This window comes from Littorina saxatilis, unplaced genomic scaffold, assembly GCF_037325665.1.
Source record: "Littorina saxatilis isolate snail1 unplaced genomic scaffold, US_GU_Lsax_2.0 scaffold_784, whole genome shotgun sequence".
In the NCBI taxonomy this organism is placed as follows: domain Eukaryota; kingdom Metazoa; phylum Mollusca; class Gastropoda; order Littorinimorpha; family Littorinidae; genus Littorina; species Littorina saxatilis.
Window position 1 is genome coordinate 11,498 of NW_027126698.1, and position 23,503 is coordinate 35,000.

The following is a 23,503-nucleotide window of genomic DNA, read 5'->3' on the forward strand; positions in this document are numbered from 1 at the left end:
TTCACAGCTGCAAAGAACAGAATGCCCCAGTCAGTAACCACTGATCTAAATATCAGTAACTTTAGCAAGGGAAGCAACTAAAGATGTAAACGGGGAGTAACTGTTCTTCATCGGGCAACTGCATTTGTCGTCTGCTTTTCCGTACAGTGCTACGGTCGCGTGAAAGTCAGATCTACCTGAACTATGCGTATAGATCCGTCTAGTGAAATGTAGCTGTGTGATGATTTGGCTACATCACTTTGCTGAATGTGCTTCCAGATGAAAGTTTATATTAAGCTTACTGTCAAACATTAAAAAAAAAATAGGTAAGTTGTTTTAACTTGACCAAAACTAGCGACGAAATTTTTTTTCTCGAAGCACAACAAAACACTCTGTCGGCATTTTCGGCATCATCGCAGTCAACTTGTCATCGGTTCGATGTGTTTTTCCTGAGGAGGAATGAACATAAACATTTGTAGAAGTTTGTAATGTTGATCCCAAGACTATTTTCCATTACTTTAAATTGCTGTTCATTGTACTATCGCTGATAATTCATTGAACATTTTAGAAATTCAACTTGAAGTGGGCATCAGTCAGCACAGCAAAGTTTGTTTACATTTTGCTCTAACTTTGACCCCGCGTTTCTCCAATCAGAGGCTTAGCTCAACAAGGTCCCTTTTCGCAGAAATGGCCACATATAACGTATTTTTCTTGAGATGACCATTCATTTCTGATTAGTCTCGGCTAGCTTGGCCAATCAAAAGTGTTACGGCAGCCAAGACGAGAAGGGACCACACTTACTTATTCCACTTTTGATGTCATTCAACATCAACTAAAAAAAAAAGAACAGAAGAAAATACGTCACAGATGTCTGTGGAAGCACTCGCGCCATCTAATCGATAATATGTCTATTCCGAGGACCATGGGTCCATTTCAGATTATCGCACTTTTGGCTCTGTCCTATTTGGGGGTTTATAGAAGCTTCTATAACGAAGTATGTGAGTAACCTGCCACAGCTTACGGTGCGTTCAAGACTTTGATTTAGTTGATTGACAAGGAGTGTGGTTGTTGTCACTGAATGTTCAAAATGAGCGAACCCAAACCAGAAATAACATCCAATATGGAACCAGCATCCGCAGCAGCATTACAATCCGAAACAAATTCGGAGTCATCTGAGAAGGCTGTGAATGTGGAGAAAAACTTACCGGAAGAGGCTGATCTCTCCGCACGGGAGATTCCTCAGACCTCCAGCCTTCCAGTATCGTTGATTCCGAATCCGCCGCGGAAATCCGAGTTGTCCCCTGGCAAAAAGTCGAATTTGACTTTGTCTCGTGATGGCTCCTGGAACGATAGGCCTACCGACTCTTCGCCTGCGTCAGTAAGTCTTTCTGGTAGCTCGTTCTCTCTCTCTCTCTCTCTCTCTCTCTCTCTCTCTCTCTCTCTCTCTCTCTCTCTCTCTCTCTCTCTCTCTCTCTCTCTCTCTCTCTCTCTCTCTCTCTCAGAAAGTGCTCTCTCTCTCTCTCTCTCTCTCTCTCTCTCTCTCTCTCTCTCTCTCTCTCTCTCTCAGAAAGTGTACCTCTTATCTAGAATTAAACACTTCCTTATTTGTCAAGCCAGGAAGTTATTTTTCACTGCTCATATTCAGTCTCTTATTAATTACGCATCCACTCTATCAGTCTATGGGACTCAGCAAGTGATCATTCCCTAATGCTACTCAGCAGATTACACAAAAGAGCGCTAAAAGTAGTATTACTCAAACAGACTACTCTCACCGACTCGGACTACATCAACATAGGGGTCCTACCTCTAAAGTCAAGAATGAATTATAACAAAGGAATAATGATGCATAAAATTATGACAGAAAATGCACCCGAAACCATTTGTTCAAAGTTCTCTTTGAACTTGAAGAATTCGCACCACTTTATAAAACTAAACACTCCTCTTCCTAGGATAGACCTATTTAAATCAAGTCTTGTTTATTCAGGAAGCAGCCTCAGGAACGTTCTTCCGGACGCCCTGCGGCAATCCAACAATACGGATTCTTTTAGAACCAAATATATTCTTTCCATTTTATGAACTCTATGAACAAATAACCTTGATTGGTATGTTCTATTTGTATACAGTTGTGTATTATCGGAATTATGGTTTATTTGTGACAAAATCACGAAGATTTGGTTCTGTAATAGGGGAAGGGCTTCTAATATGGACCGGCTCCTAATATGGACCACCTCCTGTTCTGACTAACGGCGCGAGAGCGCTCAGAGTGTGTGTGTGTGTGTGTGTGTGTGTGTGTGTGTGTGTGTGTGTGTGTGTGTGTGTGTGTGTGTGTGTGTGTGTGTCTGTGTGTGTCTGTCTGTGTCTGTCTGTGGGGGTGTGTGTGTGTAGAGCGATTCAGAGTAAACTACTGGACCGATCTTTATGAAATTTTACATGAGAGGTTCTGGGTATGATATCCCCAGACGTTTTTTTCATTTTTTTGAGAATTGTCTTTGATGACGTCATATCCGGCTTTTTGTAAAAGTTGAGGCGGCACTGTCACACCCTCATTTTTCAATCAAATTGATTGAAATTTTGGCCAAGAAATCTTCGACAAAGGCCAGACTTCGGTATTGCATTTCAGCTTGGAGGCTTAAAAATTAGTTAATGACTTTGGTCATTAAAAATCTGAAAATTGTAATTAAATTTTTTTTATATAAAATGATCCAAAATGACGTTCATCTTATTCTTCATTATTTACTGATTCCAAAAACATAGATATGTTATATTCGGATTAAAAACAAGCTCTGAAAATTAATAAAATATAAAACTTATGATTAAAATTAAATTTCCGAAATCGATTTAAAAACAATTTCATCTTATTCCTTGTTGGTTCCTGATTCCAAAAACATATAGATATGATATGTTTGGATTACAAACACGCTGACAAAGTTAAAACGAAGAGAGGTACAGAAAAGCGTGCTATGCAGCACAGCGCAACCACTACCACGCTAAACAGGCTCGTTAATTTCACTGTCTTTTGCACGAGCGGCGGACTACGGTCATTGTGAAAAAATGCAGTGCGTTCAGTTTCATTCTGTGAGTTCCACAGCTTGACTAAATGTCGTAATTTCGCTTTACGCGACTTGTTCGTCTTCTGCTGTCGACCACACAAAGCCCGGCGAATAAAAATATCCAAATAGCTAGACAAACTACAATAACCTATTCCATTTCTCGCCATTTCCAGAAACTGCGTGACATGTGAGATGCGCATGCGTGCGGATTTGTGTGTTGAATTTTCCCACATCTATCTTTGACATTGCGCAGATGCCGAACCGGAGCCCCTGCTCTGACCGAGCCTCTTTCAAATCAAACAAGCTGGAGGACACCCGCTTAGCAAGACACCACACATCGAACGAGACTGTCTGCAGCCAAATCACCAATTTCAGAGTCTGGGAATACATCCTTTCTATTGTCAAACATGGGGTAAGATCTTATACCCCCATTCCACACATCCGTTCTAGCCACAACAATGAGACGCTGCGCAAACGGCCGTTTTGGGCATCTTTGAGCAGCGTCTGACCATAGTGGCAGCCGTCCTCAGGACGGCTGGAACGGAAGCTAGAACGGATGTGTGGAATGTGGGTATGACAACTCAGTGTGTGAGAGCGCTAGCGTTGCGTTACCATTGCGTTAATTCCATCAATGATCCATGAGTTTCGTTGCCGACGTGTTAAGGTTCCATTACTGTTCATTTGGAACGGGCGGGGAATGGCTTACATTTTGAAGATGCAGCCCGAACTCACCCGTCTCAACCGTTCTTACCGTTCGAAGAAATTCCGTTAACGTCCATTGGCGTTCCATTAAAGTGTAACTAAACAAGCAAAAAGGAAAAACATCGTTCAGCAACCTTTACACTTTGATATGAAGAAGGGCCTCATATACTGTCGAACTGCGAAAACATTTTTTTTTTTCTCTCACTCGGACACTGTTTGACGGACATGTGAAGTGCGCGCCAGGAACGACAATCTTCTTAGTTTACCTGATTAATGCCCTTAATTTTTGGTTCTGGTACTTTCAGTTCCGGCTGTTGTCATCAATCTACCAAAATAAAAGATCAAACGGAGTTTTCGATTTTTATTTCATGGTTCAGAAAAATATTGCTTATTTTCTGAAGTCAACCGTTTTAGCGAATCTTTCTTTGATTCTTAAAAGTCATTTCAGATTTTTGAAAAATAGTTAACGGTTAGTAATTACCAATATATCGTAAACAAACATATCGATAGGTTTTGGTAAGAAGACACAAGTGCGATGAATGTGGTACCAGTATTTTTGTGGTAAGTAAGGATGCATTTCTTTGTTGTAAGCACATTTACAATGCACATTTAATCTGTTTAGCAACATAAACGAAAGCATGGTACAGTGCCGCTTGTTTGTGGTCTATCTTTTCGCGGCAGATGGGTCTCAGTTGGAAAAAGCTGCTCGGAACCAGAGCAGATTTGGCTTGGGTTCTTTGAGTATGAATGATCGACGAGTGGCTTGACATTTTTAACGAATCATTACTGTAGCCTACTTGAAACCATCATCTGTTTCTGAATTTGTCATCAGTTATGATTGAGCAGTCTCATAGGAATCGTCCATAAAATGTTAAACCGAAAAAGGGCAGACGATTCTGAATCACACAGGCTGCTGTACAAAATCAGATCTAAAACGATATTTTGAACTGCGACGTTTGCGTAAATGCCCTGTAACAAAATACCTTGTCCTGGTCATGTGTATACACATCAGCTTCTATTGGGAAGATCAGTATTTTATATTAATCACAAATACAAGATTAGAAATAGTTCTGAAGATCGCCTTTGATTTCAGTTTCAGCGGCAAACTAGCAGATCTGATCCAAACCGGCATCGTTTCATGGTTGAAACTTGAATAATCCCAAATAGATCTGAGTGGGGGTAAGTTTTATAGTATTTCAATTTTTTACGGCAGTTTTATTTAAAGATAGTGTAGTGGATGTCTCTGGTGAAGACTACATGAATTTTTTGTTGTAATATATTAAAATGATTGTTCTTTATTTACACAATTGAATAATTTGTATTTATTTGTTTGCAGATGACGGCATACTGAGTGCTCCAAGAACATACGCCTGCTGGCATTTTGTGTCTTTTCTGAAGTCGTCGAGGCAAGCAGAAGTCACGGTCCTGGCCACACACACACAATGACATGAACAAGAAATGATATTTTTTCATGGGCATATCCAGTATTAAAACTTTATTACCATGCAAACGCAACGATTAGAATTTAGAGACGGTCATCGGTCACACACACACACACACACACACACACACACACACACACACACACACACACACACACACTGGGCGGATCCGGAGGGGGGTTTCGGGGTTTCCGGACCACTTAGGAGCCGGCCTTTGTATTCTAAGTGACGATTTTGGAAAGAAGTTGGCTAATCAGTTTGCTCAGGTTGTGCCAGATCGATCAATTGTCCTTGTTGTGATTAAAATTTTTCTTCTTAATATATTTACTTTTTTGGAAGGTGTATTAGGGGATGTTTCTTGGCTCAGATTGATCCATTTTCCTTGTTTTTATCAACATTTGTCGGACCCCCCCCCCCCCCCCCCCCCCCCCCCCCCCCCCACAAGGAGGTTGAACGCTTCGTGTCTTCAACTAAACGCTTCGCGTCGTCAAATTGTCCCTAAAAGAAATTTGGAAACTCCCCCTTAAAAATGATGTGATCCGCCCCTGCACACACACAAACACACACAAATAGAGAAGTAATAAATGGATAGTTTTTCTTTATTTAAATTACAATCAGATGTGGTCGTAGAACAGGCACTGTAAACAAAACCTAGCATGATATACCACTTGTGTGATGTTTCGGTCAATATCTTTATTTTCCTTTCAGAAATACATTGGCGTTTTGAATGTCAAGGGAAGTGATACAAATGCTGCAGCGGGCTATCAAGAACGCGAAGGCAAACAAGGTAAATACCTACTTCTGACATTAGTTTACTTATTAACTCTTTCTATACTGGCCATTATCTCCCCAGTCTCTCCCCAGAAACTGGCCATTTGCATGGGTTTGCAAAAAATTCTCAAAAATAAACAAAACAAGATGCAGCCTTCAAACTCATAGGTTTTATTGTGAATGTATTGCTAAAACATATGCCAAAATTTGGTTTCATTGTTGTGAAAAAAAATAAAAATATGATGTTCAGAATTTATGGGTATATTTTACGCAATACGAAAAAGGGGGTATGTATTTTGACTTAGAAGCATTTTTTCTTATGAAGGCTCTGTTTGCAACAAAACTGTTTCTGTTTACTTGTATGAAGATTGTGCTAACACAAAAAACATAACAAATACCAACTGATTTTCCATTTGGTGGTCATGTAAGCATTGTGAACATGTCCGAAAAATCTGATCACACACCATGTGGTCGACACGCAGACCTGAACGGCCAGTGTATGGTGGCAGAGTTGGAAAATAGGAAAAGTCTTGATGCCAATCCTTCATCAAAAACCGAAGAAAATCGTCATTGTAATAAGTTTGCTTTATTCTAAATCAAACGACTAGGATAGATGACAGACACAACGACAAACACATTCAATTCTATGTAAAACATACACAATGCGCACGTTTACAAGCTGGCCATAACAATGTGCCCATCGTGCATGAAGTGTGGCTTTGGTCGGATCAGTAGCCGTGCTTTGTCTGCGATGCTAAACATGAAATTTTGTTAAAGCGACGATTTAGCAATGTTGTTGTTGCTGCTGCTGCTGTCTGTTCTTGTCACGACAACTCGCCATATAACAGTTTTTTCCCTCCTGATTCTGAGAAGAAGCTGTTTAATTGTGATATCAGGCCTAGGAACCCCTGATTTTCACTTGGAGCATTCTCAAAGAAACTTAGCGTATGTTAAGAAAAATGAGTGTACTCCACACTTTGTCTTTTGTTGTTCGTTGTCGTTGCATGTCTACCGTTCCACAGCCACCTACTATAAGTGCAAGTGTTAAATGACGTATTTCCACAAAAGACTGCTTGCAGAGAATCATGTGATGCCAATGACAGGTAAGGACATGTGGTAATACATACTACGTTTTGGAACCAGGGAAAATGCAGCACAAATTATTTATCAACCAAATTGATTGACTTGTGCACCATGACAAAAGTTTTCTTTGATCCATAAAAGGTCTTTTGCCAGAAAAATTGCTCTGACCATCAAGTACCCTGCAAGTTGTCACACATTTACATTATTGAAATAAAAAGAAAACACACCAGTAACCAGGTTAGGTACGTTAATATCTATAATCAGTATCTCGGCACGTTACTGCCTTCTTCGGGATGGTAAGCTGAACATTATTTAACAAAATAATCGGTTTAGATTGTATACTTTGATTCCTGAACGAAGAAGCAGAGGTACTGCATACAACTAGGACTGTAATATCAGCTTTTGCCTGAAACACACACACATACACTTATAAAATTAATGCAATGTCATTGTATGAAGCCAGAACAATCACTAACTTACATAGTTGGTCACATAATTACCCATCACTGAACAATAAATCGAAGTCGGGTGGATTCAATGACTAAAGCAGTAAAGGCTTTGAAAAAACCCTCATCACAAAACATCCCCCCCCCCCCCCCCCCAAATAAAAAATAAAAAATGAAATAAAACAGGTTGTGTATATAGCGCAGTAAACACCATGCAGGTACAAGTGACAGAGATTATCCTTGTTTTATATAGCACACATTTTCTAGTTTTAATCTCTCTCTCTCTTTCTCTCTCTCTCTCTCTCTCTCTCTCTCTCTCTCTCTCTCTCTCTCTCTCTCTCTCTCTCTCTCTGGAAAGTAATTTATTGACCTGTGGGTTATTTGCGTTTGTATACATATTGGTGATTCGTAAACTATGTTGAAAGAGATTGTCAAACAATATTATATGGGGTGTCTTAAAAAAAATGTATATATCAACAAAATCTGTCATTATTATCAGGCACACGGTTTTAACAAAGCTATGTCACGGAATGCAACATAAGTGGCTTAAAAAGTCGTGTTTTTGTGTGTGCAGGATATTCGCTAGGACAGGACCTCAAGCTGAACCAGCACAACAGCGATGCATTCTTCCATGGCTTCCACAAAAGTCTTTCACCTATAGCGGGCATTGCATACAGATACAGTCCAAAGAGGGTTAGGGTTACCCTAACCCTCCTTTTTAAAAATTCTTTAGACCAATTATCCCTCTGTTCCCATGTTAAACATGGAATAATTCTGGACAAATGCGAGGACGTTAGCTTTTTTTATTTTATTTTTTTATCATTTTACTTATCATTAAAACTTGTTTAGATTTCGATTCGTAAACCATTTACAGTAATCCTTTGGTTTTTTTTTTAACTTTGTTCATCTTACCACAGTCACTTCGTTGTTTAGATTTATCATTAAATTTGTTACCATTATGCAGGAAAAATGTAGAATAAAACCAGGAGAGCTTTCGGTAGAAGATATTTCCTGTGTCAAAAGTAAATGCTTATTCTGATTGATGGGTGCTCCAAACTAAGTTATTTTGACTGCCTTATTCGAATTCCTTTCCAAGACAGGGCTGAGAATTGGAGAAGCTTAGGAGAGTATCGTAAAAATTGTCTGGGTGTTTATGCAAAACTTTCGAATATGTCAGATTTTACTTTAGAGATTTTAAATACTGTTAACTGACAGAAATGCTATAACTTCTACACCAATTGACTGGATAACTTCCTATTCAGCATACTTAAACTTGATTTTATGCATGTGCAGTTCACAAAGTGGCAAATTTGTAGGTTAAATTATCTAACTTTTGCATCACCAATGACACCAACGCTTTCGTGTCTGAGGATTGCCCTGAACCTAGCTTTCTTCAGGTCATCGATAGCCTGGGGGTTGAAGGGGATGTTTTTACATACTCAGACATTCAAAATAATCAAAAAGGTAAAAGCCTGAAGGGTTTAAATTAGGTAAAAATGGCTACCGCTCAATGTCAAAACTCGTTCTGTTTAGTCGACCCCCGAATTTGGAGAAAAAAATTAAAATTGCACAAAAGTCAGACCATTCAATTTACAAAATTGCCACTTACTGGAAAGGCAGAACATAAACTGAAGTTAATGAATACCATATATAAAATAATTGGTTCAACAGATGCAGAAGTAATTTGCATGGTTGTGGGTGTCCTTTTTAGGGGGGTCAACCCTGTAGAAGAGACGATTTTCTTTCATTATCAATCCGTAATATATTGTTTGTTATGCATACAAGATTAACATTGACAAATACTTCAAGACTCCTCATTGATCTTAAGAAATGTTGTGGTTTTTTTTTTGTTACTGACTGATTCACTTTCTATTCACTTTACTCTACATAAGTCACGACAAGAAAAACAAGGGAGGTAATTTCTTTGGAAGAGGTAATTCTCTCCCCTCAGAACGATTGTTGCAGTTTGTTTGATTTTGTTCCCTTCTAATAAGTATTATTTGAAATAGATCTTTACATCTTGATGTGAAAGGCGCAGTACCCCCCTCCCCCCAGGATGTTAAATTCTAGGTTGTGTCCATGTAAAATCCTGATCCTATATATTACGGATCCGAGTTGGTTTTTCATGCAACTGTGCCTCTTTATGCCACTCAATTAGACATACTTTGCAATCCATAATTGCACGAAACTAAGTACAGGAAATACGTTGTTGTCGTGTTTTTAATATTACATAATGAAATAAAAAATGTCACAACTGGTTTCGTGTTGGGCTTTCTCTCTCTGTCTGAATCTCATAATTACTTCCTTCTGAGGCCTGAAATGTGTTGCAGGCATTGTTCAGCTTACATTTATTGTTACAATTTTTGTGGATATGTTATTAAGTGTGTCTGTTTTTCTATCATTCGTTATCAGTGTGGTTAAAAAAAAAAAAAAAAGCACACGTCAAAGTAATTTACCCTTCATCATTATCAAAACATGCAGATACAGGTAATACGTATTTGTGATACTTTAAACAAATACAATGTTTGTTTGTTGCGTCTTTTCTTTTTTTCAGAGCAAACACACATCGTATTTGTTCAAACGTGTATATTCTGCACTTTCTAATACCCTGCATGGATCTCCAAATCAAGAATAATGAAAAGTCGTCTAATAGCCCTGCAGCACTCACACGAACATGATAGAAGCTTGCATGCACCCAGGCTCGCTGTCTTCGGCTAAAAGAGCTTACCGTTGGATCTTCGCTCGGACAAATGTAGCTGTCTTGTCCACTTGCTCCTGTCGCATAGATCTGCAATGTGCAACATCATCTTTGATTAATAAGTCTAAGGCACAGACAAACACACACGCGCGCACATTTGCGAGAGAATGCACGTCAGTCTATTCAATCAAACAGTATAAAAACATACCACAGACGTGGTGGTGGAAACTGGACATTCGCCGTATAACAAACTCAAGTGATTCATTTGTGTGTGTATGTTTGATCAAAAGTTCATCTTGGGCACATTCAGTCTGTATTGTAACAGGACCCATCCCGTAAAAACTTCGAACAGATCTATTAAATTCTGAAATCCTTGACAAGTTTTTTTTTTCCAATCATCTGTATCGACCGAAGTAAAAAAAAAATCAGCCAGTACACGCATCTACCCCCTCACACGACAATACATATGTGGCGAAAAAAGAAATCGAGAGGGGGGGGGGGGGGGGGGGGGGGAACAAGGAATAAATTAGATCCAGAAATAATTCCACTTCATCATTCCAAAATTCAAGTGTGAAGTGATCGGATACTGTGGTAAAGATACGTGCTTAGTATCATAACTGAAAATACAAGCCCTAGGGTTTTAAATCAAGGAAACAATTAAAGTTAAGGAAAGATCAACAGAAATGTCGAGAACATGTAAAATATTGTACTTACAATCCGTTTCAGCATGCTCTTCGAATAATAATCTCCCAGTCAGCCTCGTGCTTACGACTTCGACAGGATGTTGCCTCTCACGCTGAGCCAGTACATTTGGAGAAAATTCAAAGGCCAGAGATGCAGTACAAGCACATTAGATGCAATTCATTTACATTGCTACCTTGCCCAATTTATGGTTATTTCTGTTGGTAACATCACACATGTGGCAAGCAGAGCTTGTTGCCGACTCTGCTGGGACAGGCAGCAGACGATTTTATTTAGGAACCAAATTCTGATTGGTTAAAACATAAAACCGGAACTCAAAGTACCACTTGTTCTTTGGAAGTATCAAATCAAGAACAGATAATCAGGTAAATCTGAAATGGGTTCAACACTTTTAAAAAATCGTAGTTAATCAGAAAACACAGTAAACGTTGGAAAAATCGTCCAGTATCGCTTCTACAGGTCTATACTTGGACAAAACATAAAGCAATTCAGTAAAGCTGACACTTCAAAATGTCTGTTTAGTTACACTTTAAGGTCTCCTCCCGATCCCTCCCATTCCCGTGCCGTTGCTTGGTCGCTACGGGAACGGGACCTAGAACGGATGTGTGGAATGGGGGTATCGGCAACAGCGGGACGTCTTGAAATTTTGGCGTAACTGGATTCTTGGTGTTTTTGTGCTTTAGACTAAGTAAATTATTCTCAATGAGAAATATTCTCTATAATACGATGAAAAACATGATTTACTTTTTCTTTTTTTTCTATTCGTACCAGGTACAAATATAAACACTAATTCATAATAACACTTTTTATCAGTTTTGGCCTTCTACCAAAAAGCTGCATAAAATGATTTACGCCAAAATTCCACGACGACGTAGGTATGCGCTCTGAATATAGACTGCAACAGCAAATATACTACTCAAAACAATTCAAGGGCAATCCTTGTGAATTTGTGATACATTGCTTTGCATGCAGATCAGGGACAAAGCTAAAAGTAGGGTCAATCGACTGGTGCTGAATAATTGGTGTACAGTAACCGTCCTCAGTGCTATCTGTGGCGAGGTACCGACTCGCCGCCACCCATCTCGCCGCCGCTTTGTAGTCGCCGTCTTCACGGTCTACTTGCTTACAAACTGCCAAGGGTGCCATCTCGCCCCCCGCCCCCCCCCCCCCCCCCCCCCCCCCCCCCCCCCCCCCCCCCCCCCCCCAAGCAGTGCCATCTCGCCCCCGTGTATTCCTAACGATGCAGTTGACGTTTCTCGTGCAAACAGCAGCATGGCAATTGCTATTTTTCGCCACCTATAGGACTCGCACTTTTAATTAACGTTACTTTTTACCGTATATGTGTGCAATTTTAATTATCGTTACCCGTGTAACCTTTTTGTGGCAAATGCAGTCATCTGTTGGACATGCACATTCGCATTTTTAATTTCTCCTTTTACAGTATATGTATACGTGTGTGTGTGTGTGTGTGTGTGTGTGTGTGTGTGTGTGTGTGTGTGTGTGTGTATATGTATATGTGTGTGGGTGTGTGTGTGTGTGTATGTGTGTGTGTGTGTGTGTGACAGACGAAATGCCTTTCTTGCAAAACTCAAGATAATTGGCGGCGAGGTGGGAAGCGGCGAATCGCCTCTCTTGCAAAACTCAAGATAATTGGCGGCGAGATGAGAAGCGGCGAGTTCGGAAGCGGCGAGATGGGAAGCGGCGAGTTAGGCCGGGGCCTGTTAGCATCCTACACAATGATCCGGTGTGAAAGTGTCTGCCTGATTCAAAGACGGTGGACCTTGCTTCCCAGGACTTCGTGTAAAAGGAAAAGATGTCTCCCCGGAGCCAAAGTCCGACCCCTAAAAATAGACTAGGACTTTCTGCCCTCCAAAAAATGAGTCTGCTCAAAGTCATAAAAAAATGTCCGGCTTCCAGAAATGATAGTCCGTAGGACTCTTTTTCCCAGCGGACAATTTTTCCTTTGACACTGGGTCGTGAGTGACTATAACTAAAGTGCGTCAGAGATGTCGGATGTAAGCGTGATAGCAAGTTTCAAGTTTCAAGTTTCAAGTTTATTGGTCCATAACCCATGGGGGCATTTTGAACAATACATACAATCAATACAATCATGATATATGCTAATATAATAAATAAATAAAATTAAAAAATAGAAAATAAAAATAAAAATTATGAAAAACTGTTACAAATTCTATTAGTAAAGTCCAAAATATTCTTTAGCAATTTCTTTTTCTTAGTAGCAAACAACTTTTTAAATTTAAGTGCATTAGGTTTTTTCCAATAGTAAGGTGGTAACAACTCAGCTCTTTCTTCTTTGAAAAAATCACAGACAAATAAATAATGGAATTCATCACCTATGTCATGCGATACACATTTGGTGCAAGTTCTTTCTGACCTCGGGATGTTAAGATAACGTTCTTTCTGTACAGGTAAATTGTTGTTTAATGTTCTAAACTTCATCATTGAAACACATTGCTGATATGGCAGGGTTGTGACGTAGTCTTCACATTCAAAAATATCTTTGAACATTCGATAATTCCAAAACATATTTTTTGTTCCAATTTCTGTAAACCATTTATGGATATACTGGTCATATAGACTTCTTTTTACTTTCTTTTTAAACCATGTGCTTGAGTATTGAATATTTTCTTGAGAAGTCCAAAGGCCAGAGAGACCAATTTCATTTAAGGTTTTTTCAATGAAACATAAGTACTTGGATTCAATCATCTTGTTGATATACAATCTATAAGTAAAGCAATACACAATACTTGAAAATTTATTTTTATGAATAGGACTAATCAGTTTATACCAATAGCAAAGCATTCTACATTTCATATTAACATCCAGTGGATATCTTCCAAGTTCACCAAATATCATAGCATTTGGAGTTGATTTTTTTAGTTTGAAAACAATTTTATAAAAACGCAATTGAAGTTTAGTAGCAAGTTCACAGGAGCCAAAACCCCATACTTCACATCCATACAATAAAATTGGAGCAATCATTTTATCGAACAGGTCAACTTGTATGTCCACAGGTAGTGACAATTGTCTACAAGTGCGCAAAAGAACAAACATTGCCCTTGAGGCACGATCATATAGATTCTTCTGTGCGACTGAAAATGTATTATTATAATTAATCTTAAGACCCAAGTACATTACATCAAACACTACTTCGATTAAATTGCCATTGTACGTAAACAGTGGTTTATTTCTAATTTTACCTCTGGACAAAAATATAACTTTCGTTTTGTTTACATTGATATTTAGACGCCATTTTAAACAGTATTCGTGCATTTTGTTTAAACATTCTTGCAGGTTTTTTTCAGACTCTGAGCAGATCACAGTATCATCCGCATACAGTAATAAAAACATTTGAAACAAAGCATTTACATCAGTATCATCCATTCCAGCCACATGAACTACTACGAGATGGTAGTTAAGCCTGACTCTTGTGACTTTAGTCTTTGAAGGAAGTGGGTAATACTCATTTAAACAAACCAACGACAAGTTTCTCGAAATGCTATGATCCAAACGCACATGCTGTTCGCAGTGCTATGACTGACACAAAAAGCGTCCTGTACAAGTTTGCCAAGTCGTGTGCAGCATACCCCTGAGGCCCCGTTCACACAGCTCTACGTCCTCACGAAGACCATGCCGATCACTCCGATCTGAAAAAGTTATCAAATCGGGGCATATCGCCGTCAAAATCCAGCACATAGCAAATTCTTTTTTTTATATTTAGTGAAGTTTTGACTAAATGTTTTAACGTAGAGGGGGGAATCGAGACGAGGGCGTGGTGTATGTGTGTGTGTGTGTGTATGTCTGTCTGTCTGTCTGTGTGTGTGTGTAGAGCGATTCAGACTAAACTACTGGACCGATCTTTATGAAATTTGACATGAGAGTTCCTGGGTATGAAATCCCCATACGTTTTTTTCATTTTTTTGATAAATGTCTTTGATGACGTCATATCCAGCTTTTCGTGAAAGTTGAGGCGGCACTGTCACGCTCTCATTTTTCAACCAAATTGGTTGAAATTTTGGTCAAGTAATCTTCGACGAAGGCCGGGGTTTGGTATTGCATTTCAGCTTGGTGGCTTAAAAACTAATGAGTGAGTTTAGTCATTAAAAATCTGAAAATTGTAAAAAAAATATTTTTTTTATCAATCAAACGATCCAAATTTACGTACATCTTATTCTTTATCATTTTCTGATTCCAAAAATATATAAATATGTTATATTTGGATTAAAAACAAGCTCTGAAAATTAAAAATATAAAAATTATTATCAAAATTAAATTGTCCAAATCAATTTAAAAACACCTTCATCTTATTCCTTGTCGGTTCCTGATTCCAAAAACATATAGATATGATATGTTTGGATTAAAAACACGCTCAGAAAGTTAAAACGAAGAGAGGTACAGAAAAGCGTGCTATCCTTCTCAGCGCAAGTACTACCCCGCTCTTCTTGTCAATTTCACTGCCTTTGCCGTGCGCGGTGGACTGACGATGCTACGAGTATACGGTCTTGCTGCGTTGCATTGCGTTCAGTTTCATTCTGTGAGTTCGACAGCTACTTGACTAAATGTTGTATTTTCGCCTTTACGCGACTTGTTTTAACTACAGCAGGACTGAACTGCGCCACGTCGACCCGGCTACGTTTGTTTTGTGCAGTTCAACCTAAGCGTAGGGAGAGCGTGCAGCTTCCCGACCTAGCAGATCCCACCCCGACCAAACCACGCTCATGGAGATCCTCCCAGGACCCACGTTTGGCCCACGATAGGCCACGCTCTCGAACACTTTTCCACCGTAGCAGAAGCGTCGTCTATGTGTGACCGGGATTTAAGAGAACGCAGTCTATGCATATGTCTGAAAACAAAGCAGACGATGCGCACATACCGTGTTACTGATTGTCTGTACGTACATAATACGTCAAATTCAATCACATGTTTTCGGAGAAATACGAACTGACGAACCGCATACAGTAAAGTTTGACTGGCACCACTCAAAGTGTAATAAGTCGTCTGTGGGATATGGTTGTGAGCATATTTGGAATGTGTATACCCTCAACTGCGATAGTAAGGTAAAAGAAAATGTGGCAGAACTGCTTTGAGTCCTTTCCCATGTTTCAAAATGTTAATTTTCTTTTAGTTTTTTCTTAATTTCAGACTTATTTTTATGGATCTTCCACCCAGCCTTTTATTCTTTCATTTTGCTCTTCGTTTCAGTCGGTCATGATTTTAATTCTTTCATCTTGCTCTTCAATTCAGTCGGTCATGATTTTAATTCCTTCATCTTGTTCTTCGTTTCAGTCGGTCATGATTTTAATTCTTTCATCTTGCTCTTCGTTTCTGTCGGTCTTGATTTTAATTCCTTCATCTTGTTCTTCGTTTCAGTCGGTCATGATTTTAATTCTTTCATCTTGCTCTTCGTTTCTGTCGGTCTTGATTTTAATTCCTTCATCTTGTTCTTCGTTTCAGTCGGTCATGATTTTAATTCTTTCGTCTTGCTCTTCGTTTCAGTCGGTCATGATTTTAATTCCTTCATCTTGCTCTTCGTTTCAGTCGGTCATGATTTTAATTCTTTCGTTTTGCTCTTCGTTTCAGTCGGTCATGATTTTAATTCCTTCATCTTGTTCTTCGTTTCAGTCGGTCATAATTTTAATTCCTTCATCTTGCTCTTCGTTTCAGTCGGTCATGATTTTAATTCTTTCGTCTTGCTCTTCGTTTCAGTTGGTTATGATGTAAAAAAAAAAAAAAAAAAAAAGTTAAAAATCATTTTAGTCGGTAATAGTTCCTCACCCAGCCTTTTATTCTTTTATTCTTTTGCTCTAATTTTCAGTCGGTCATGATTTTAATTCTTTTGTCTTCCTCTTCGTTTTAGTCGGTCATGATTTTAATTCTTTCATCTTGCTCTTCGTTTCAGTCGGTCATGATTTTAATTTTTTCAACTTGCTCTTCGTTTCAGTCGGTCATGATTTTAATTCCTTCATCTTGCTCTCCGTTTCAGCCGGTCATGACTTTAATTCTTTCAACTTGCTCTTCGTTTCAGTCGGTCATGACTTTGATTTTGTTCAACTTGCTCTTCGTTTCAGTCGGTCATGATTTTAATTCTTTCAACTTGCTCTTTGTTTCAGTCGGTCATGATTTTAATTTTTTCAACTTGCTCTTCGTTTCAGTCGGTCATGATTTTAATTCTTTCAACTTGCTTTCGTTTCAGTCGGTCTTGATTTTAATTCTTTCATCTTGCTCTCCGTTTCAGTCGGTCATGATTTTAATTCTTTCATCTTGCTCTCCGTTTCAGTCGGTCATGATTTTAATTGTTTTATCTCGCTCTCCGTTTCAGTCGGTCGTGATTTTAATCCTTTTGTACGCTCTTCCTTTCAGTCATTTTAGTCGGTAATGGTTCCTCACCCAGCCTTTTATTCTTTCATCTTGCTCTTCGTTTCAGTCGGTTATGATTTTAATTCTGTTATCTTTTTTCTCATTTTGGTCGGTACTGGGTCCTCAACCAGCCATTTATTCTTTCATCTTACTCTTCATTTCAGTCGGTGATGTCTCACTTGGGATCTGGGTCAGCCTTTGTGTCGGAAGGGAAGGCAATGCGCGGTCACTGGCTGGGTCGTTTCGACTGCATGATCTCTCTCATGGCGGCGTCTGTGGGCATCGGAAACTTCACGCACTTTCCCGCCAAGGCTCACAAGCACGGGGCGGGCACCTTCCTCTTTCCTTTCATCTTCGTCACCTGCCTCGTGGGCGTGCCCATCTTCTACATGGAGGCCTGCCTTGGCCAGTACTCCAACTACGGGGCCGTGATGGGCTGGCACATGGTCCCGCTCTTTAAAGGTAGGCCTACGTGTTACAATGCAACAGGGAGGTTTAGATATTGCGTCACGTACCCTGACCTCACCAATCCCTATTGAGATAAGTCACGCAGAGGAATGATGTAAAAATTGCTCGTTAGATACCACGTCACGTATCAAAGTAGGGCAAAACTCCTTTCGAACATCATGCATTTCGTGCTTTAAAAAATCGTGGACAGCGCGCTAAAGTCTGCAACAATACCCAGTGTTGAAACTGCTTCTGTCATTGTGTGTCAATGATTTTTGATTTTTTTTAAGGAAACAGAAAAGAAAAGTAGGGCAATCGAACTTCGAGCGTTGGCTTGTGTTCGTTCTGGGTCACTGGCCACCACGCTTTCACCCCCGCTTATAAGGGTGTAAGTGTGTAAGTGGTGTTAGTGTGTAAGTGGGCGTCGTTGTGTTTCTGACTGTCGTGTGCGTGTGCGAATGTGTGTGTTTTTTGTGTATATGTCTTGTGTGTGTGTTTGTATGTCTGTCTGCTTGTCTGTCTGTCTGTCTGTGTTAATGGGCGACGCCAAGTGTGTGCGAGTGTGTTTGTGTGTGTGTGTATGTGTATGTATGTGTGTGTGTTTGTGTGTTTGTATGTGTGCGTGTATGCGTGCGTACGCGCATGCCTTTGTGTGTGTACCCAAACCTAGCCTTCAATTCAAATGAATTTGACGGAACATTACTTTAGGGTCGTTTACAAAGTCTTTATGAAACAAAACATTCTTGCTAGGCAGTTTTACTAACCAAACTAAACAACAACACCCCCCCCCCCCCCCCACCACCACCATACACACATGATACACGTGTGCATTGGGTTACCTAGCAGAATTGATCTGTTCCTGGGAAAAGGTTTCTGTTATGCTGAATTTTTAGTCTTTTTAAACATACGCTTCCTCGCGCAAGGTACTTGCTTCCTGGGAGTATTTTGGTCGAGATAACATTTCTAAATTTAACTTGGGTCGTCCTTGCGTGCTTCATGGTTTGCTGTGATATCGCAGAGCCGTTGGAATGGGTCACCCGATTTATTTAATTTTAGTCAAGCAATCACACAACTAAAAAATGTGGTTTATGCGCCAGGATATAGGAAAATGCTGCAAGGGGAGGTCTCGTACTTTATTTGAATGGTTCATATTTAGATTTTAAAGTGATATGAAATACGTTGCCTTCACGTATAAAAACAGTTTTATACGTGATCACGCCCGTATCAGAAGCACGCACAGCGATCGACAGTGGGAATACCCGCAGTGATAGGGGTGTTGTATGCACGTAACGTGGTATCTAACGCTCAGAATTTGTCAAAAAGAAGGTCACAGTGTTCACGTATTATCGAGACACCGACACATTTGCACTAAAATCCATTCTAAGGGAGCTTTTCCATATTTTTTTCTACCGGAGGGATTGAATTCATTCCACTGAACGAACGGTATTTTGCTCTCTGTGTCTGCTTTTCGAAGTGAATCAAGGCGAGCACACTCAATAGGCCCACAGAAGGATACGCGACGTAAGTCTCAGCAACTTGTCGTTCGTGGGGTCATGCTCTTGACACATCGGCGACTACGATGTATACAAACCAGAATTATGAAATATGGACTGAAGCGTGATGGAAGATTCCAGAAAATATTGAGCATCCTTACACCTTTCTCGGATGGTTGGACTTGATAAAATCTGACATACGTTGCCCTGACGTATAGAAGGGTTTGCTACGTGAACACGTACCTTATCACCACACGCAGCGCGACCCGCATGTGAGATACGTGTCCTGGTAGGTCACGTAGCTGATAGGTGACGCAGTTTCTAAACCTCCTTAACGACTGCGGGGGCCCGGTAGCTTGGTTGGTAGAGCACTGGACTTGTGATCGGAAGGTCGCAGGTTCGAATTCGGGCCGGGACGGTCAACTTTTTGTGCAGACCCCGAGACGGAAGCCATGTCCCACCCCCGTGTCACCATGACACGTAAAAGATCTCGGTCATTCTACCATAAGTGCAGATGGCTGATACCACCTAAACAACGCATACACTTGTGTATCTCGTCAAAACTCGAATCACATAACCAGCCTGTAGGACATAAAGCATTCTCTTTTTCCTTTACAACGACTGCAGGTAGTAGTAGTAGTAGTAGTAGTAGTAGTAGTAGTAGTAGTAGTAGTAATAGTAGTAGTAACTCATAACTCATAACTCATAACATTTTATTGATTCAACAAAGGAAATTAAATTGGTCATCAGCACATATAGGTCATTAATTAATAATTATAAAAGAATAAGAGAAGAAAATTCATAAAACCCATGATAACAAAAAAAATATCTAAAGTAATATATGTACAACTACAATACCCTTTTTACTTGCACACTTGACACACCGACACACCAACACACATGCATACATACCTACATACATACCTACATACATACATACATACATACATACATACATACATACATACATACATACATACATTCCATGTTAAAGTGTAGTTAAGAACATCACAGTAATTATATCATTGTTTGGATTAACAGATAAGTTTTTATGTAAATGGTGATAACAACAATCCATAAATAACGCTATTGCACTACCAAAAGAAGAGACCAACCAAACACATAAAACCAATCACAGTAATCATAGTAGTAGTAGTAGTAGTAATAGTAGTAGTAGTAGTAGTAGTAGTAGTAGTGGCAGAACCCTGTTGTATACTCTTGGTTCCACTCTTAAGTACACCGACTTCAGGCTGTAGTAGTAGTCGTAGATAGTAGTAACTAGTAGTAGTAGTACTAGTAGTAGTAATAGAAGAGGTGCCCTTAAACAGGAGATGGCTGACCTTGTCCAATACAGAATGGAGAAAGCTCTTAACACCCTTGACTTTCTCCGACCCCACCCATCACTCGGACAGAAATTGATGATGATCCTGGCTACCACCCTGAGCGGTTCATCTGTCGCGAGTTGGTTCTAGACCGCTTCCTAGCACGCCCAGCTTGGAAACAACAAAAACAATAAACCCTCGCCTGGCCGAGGCAGCAGCCGGCGACGAGAACCAAACCAAATGTGCCTCCAGACATACAATTTTGTGAGACATGGCTCCCTGGATGGCTGAGGCAGAAGCCTCCAGGCAAGCCGAATAACCAAATTTCCTCCAGACTCAGATAACTTGGGAGCAGAGGCTACAGCTCCACGAGCGTTTCAGACACAAAATATGCCTCCAGACACGCTTAGGACCTTAGACTGCCGAGGCTGTGGCATCTAAGGCTCTTTACAACCAAACCGCCTCAAGACAAACCACCAGACGGCAAGGCACTTGCCCCTGCTACTGTGACACCACAACTCCATTCAAATTTTAAAAAAAGAGACCCACAACGGCAACGCTGACTGCCAGCACGGACACATAATGATCCAGCTGGATCTCCAAACTAACTCCATGACGCTACTTGAAACCACCTACGGCTCGGGTGCCTCGTTGACCGGGAGCTGGAGCGCGACAACCATCCCTCCCTTGCGGTGGCCCTTTTCATTTTATTTTTTTTTTCTGTCTCTTTTTTTTCTTACCATCTAAAGTTGGGGTCAAACCCGAAAACATGCCCCTGATGGTTTTACCGTGAGGGCGTTCAATATTACTCATCATCATAATATAGACTTCCATCCTGAACTCAGGTCAAAATGAGTTACTTCCCTTCGGGTCTCATTTATCCCTGACAGTATGCCTTTGTTTTCCTTCTCTGGTGAGAAAATCGATTTTTTTTTTTTTTTTTTTTACATATTTAGAGCTTTTCGTAATGTGTTATTGATATAAGCAGATTCGCGATCGTCGATAATGATTTTTCATGGTGCTGTGTAATGTTTAAATTTAGAAAGGAATTGTTATGTAAGACACTTTCAAGCGAGCTATCTTTCGCGGATGTATTTACTGTGCAAACAACTCTAAATATGGCAAAAGTGTCACGTGATAATCAACTTTGTCCCGTGATCATAACAAAATGGCTACGGAGCGGACGACTTTTTCCGTACACAGTTGGGAGTGATGCAACAATATCACGGTCTCCTTCTCACAGCAGTCTCAAAATTTCGACTTGTTTTGACCTTAGAACGATGTCTTTATCATATACTGACTGTGAAGAACAAAACAGAGATCACTGTCGAAGTCGGCCATTCTACAATCACGTTCGTCTTAGCGAAAAACATATGGGAGATAACTCTGTATTCTTGTTTTGATAGATTTCCCTTTAATGCGCGTAGTAATTATTCATCCTGTCAGAGAGACTAGAGCGATTTTTTTATTGGTTTGTTTGCTTAACGCCCAGCCGACCACGAAGGGCCATATCAGGACGGTGCTGCTTTGACATATAACGTGCGCCACACACAAGACAGAAGTCGCAGCACAGGCTTCATGTCTCACCCAGTCACATTATTCTGACACCGGACCAACCAGTCCTAGCACTAACCCCATAATGCCAGACGCCAGGCGGAGCAGCCACTAGATTGCCAATTTTAAAGTCTTAGGTATGACCCGGCCGGGGTTCGAACCCACGACCTCCCGATCACGGGGCGGACGCCTTACCACTAGGCCAACCGTGCCGGTCACCAGAGCGATAACGTGGACCGATGATTATCAGAATGATAGACTTCAGGTAGTACACAATCGAAGAAGCAGTGGTAGAGAGCCCCGAACAACAAAAACAAAAACAAACGAAGATGACCCGTGTGAGCAGTTGCTTCTCTTATTAAAACAAATGTTTGCTAATTATGGGGGCCAGGAGGCCCCCATTTATACGGATAGTTTCGACGTTGACCATGGGCAGCGCCATTTTGTTGTGAAATACGTCATCAGTTTGTGTTCACAGGAAGTTGTGACATCCGTCACCCTATGGGAGGGGTGAAGGCAACTTTGTTCATCAGTAGAAAGTTGTGAAATCCGTCACCCTATGGGAGGGGTGAAGGCAAAATTGGTTATCACTGAGTTTGTGTAACACAGGAAGTTGTGAAATACGTCACCCTATGGGAGGGGTGACGGCAAAATTGTTCAACAAAAACATCATAGGTCGAACTGTGCAGGGTCAACCGCAACAAACTCAAACCATTCATACTATACTGCATTTGAGTGACTTATATACCGACATTTTTATTTCTTATTTTCAGCACAGGTGTAGGAAAAAATCATGAACCAAAATGTTATTTATTTTCTAATTTAACATTTGTTTTACAAATGTGACCATGGTCTTTCAAACATACAGTGACATTAAACATTGTTATGTTAAAAAAGAGAAAAAAGAAAAAAAGCTTTTGTGCACAAATCAGAAAATACATTGTACATTTTACCTACAGGCCAAACAGTGTCTGTGGCGACAAAGGACCCAGCAAGTTGCACTGATCTATATTTGTAGATCAGTGGCAAGTTGTCAAGAACAGGCGCTTGCATTTGGATGTGTCCACTGATAGTAGGTTTGGTTGTGATCAATCAGAATGATGTGGGAATAAAAATGTATGACAGTTTGGCATGATAACATGTAATTCACATATGCTGAAATGTAATATTATACATGATATAATATTATTATGGCTGTTGCCATGACCATGAACCCCAAGAAAGGTTTAATGTTATGTAAAATCAAAATACCAAAATCAAGCACCTATTAATCTGGTCTACGGCGCGGGAAGATTGAGGCCTTCGTAAACGTTCAACGTTGGCCAATAATGATTTTAACAATGTTGTGTCGTTTTGTATTATGTTTTATTTTGTTGATCAATTGATAAATATGTCTTCACAACATATTACAAATCAAACAGAAATAAAATCTTAGA

The 23,503-nt window shown here is 40.0% G+C and overlaps 1 protein-coding gene and 1 long non-coding RNA gene across 2 annotated transcripts in view; both read left to right on the top strand.

Annotated features, from left to right (window-relative positions):
* The first annotated feature begins 866 nt into the window (after positions 1 to 866).
* The window catches only part of LOC138955190 (uncharacterized), a 25,176-nt gene continuing 2,539 nt past the window's right edge, over positions 867 to 23,503 (top strand). Inside the window, exons 1-3 of the mRNA XM_070326849.1 lie at positions 867 to 1,357; positions 3,283 to 3,441; positions 17,416 to 17,713. Coding sequence (XP_070182950.1) covers positions 1,058 to 1,357; positions 3,283 to 3,441; positions 17,416 to 17,713 — 757 coding nt within the window. The 5' untranslated portion in view covers positions 867 to 1,057. The remainder of the gene's footprint in view (positions 1,358 to 3,282; positions 3,442 to 17,415; positions 17,714 to 23,503) is intronic.
* Positions 4,251 to 5,570, top strand: LOC138955192 (uncharacterized). The gene is made up of 3 exons (XR_011452137.1): positions 4,251 to 4,292; positions 4,825 to 4,910; positions 5,068 to 5,570. It is a non-coding gene; the product is annotated as an uncharacterized lncRNA (long non-coding RNA).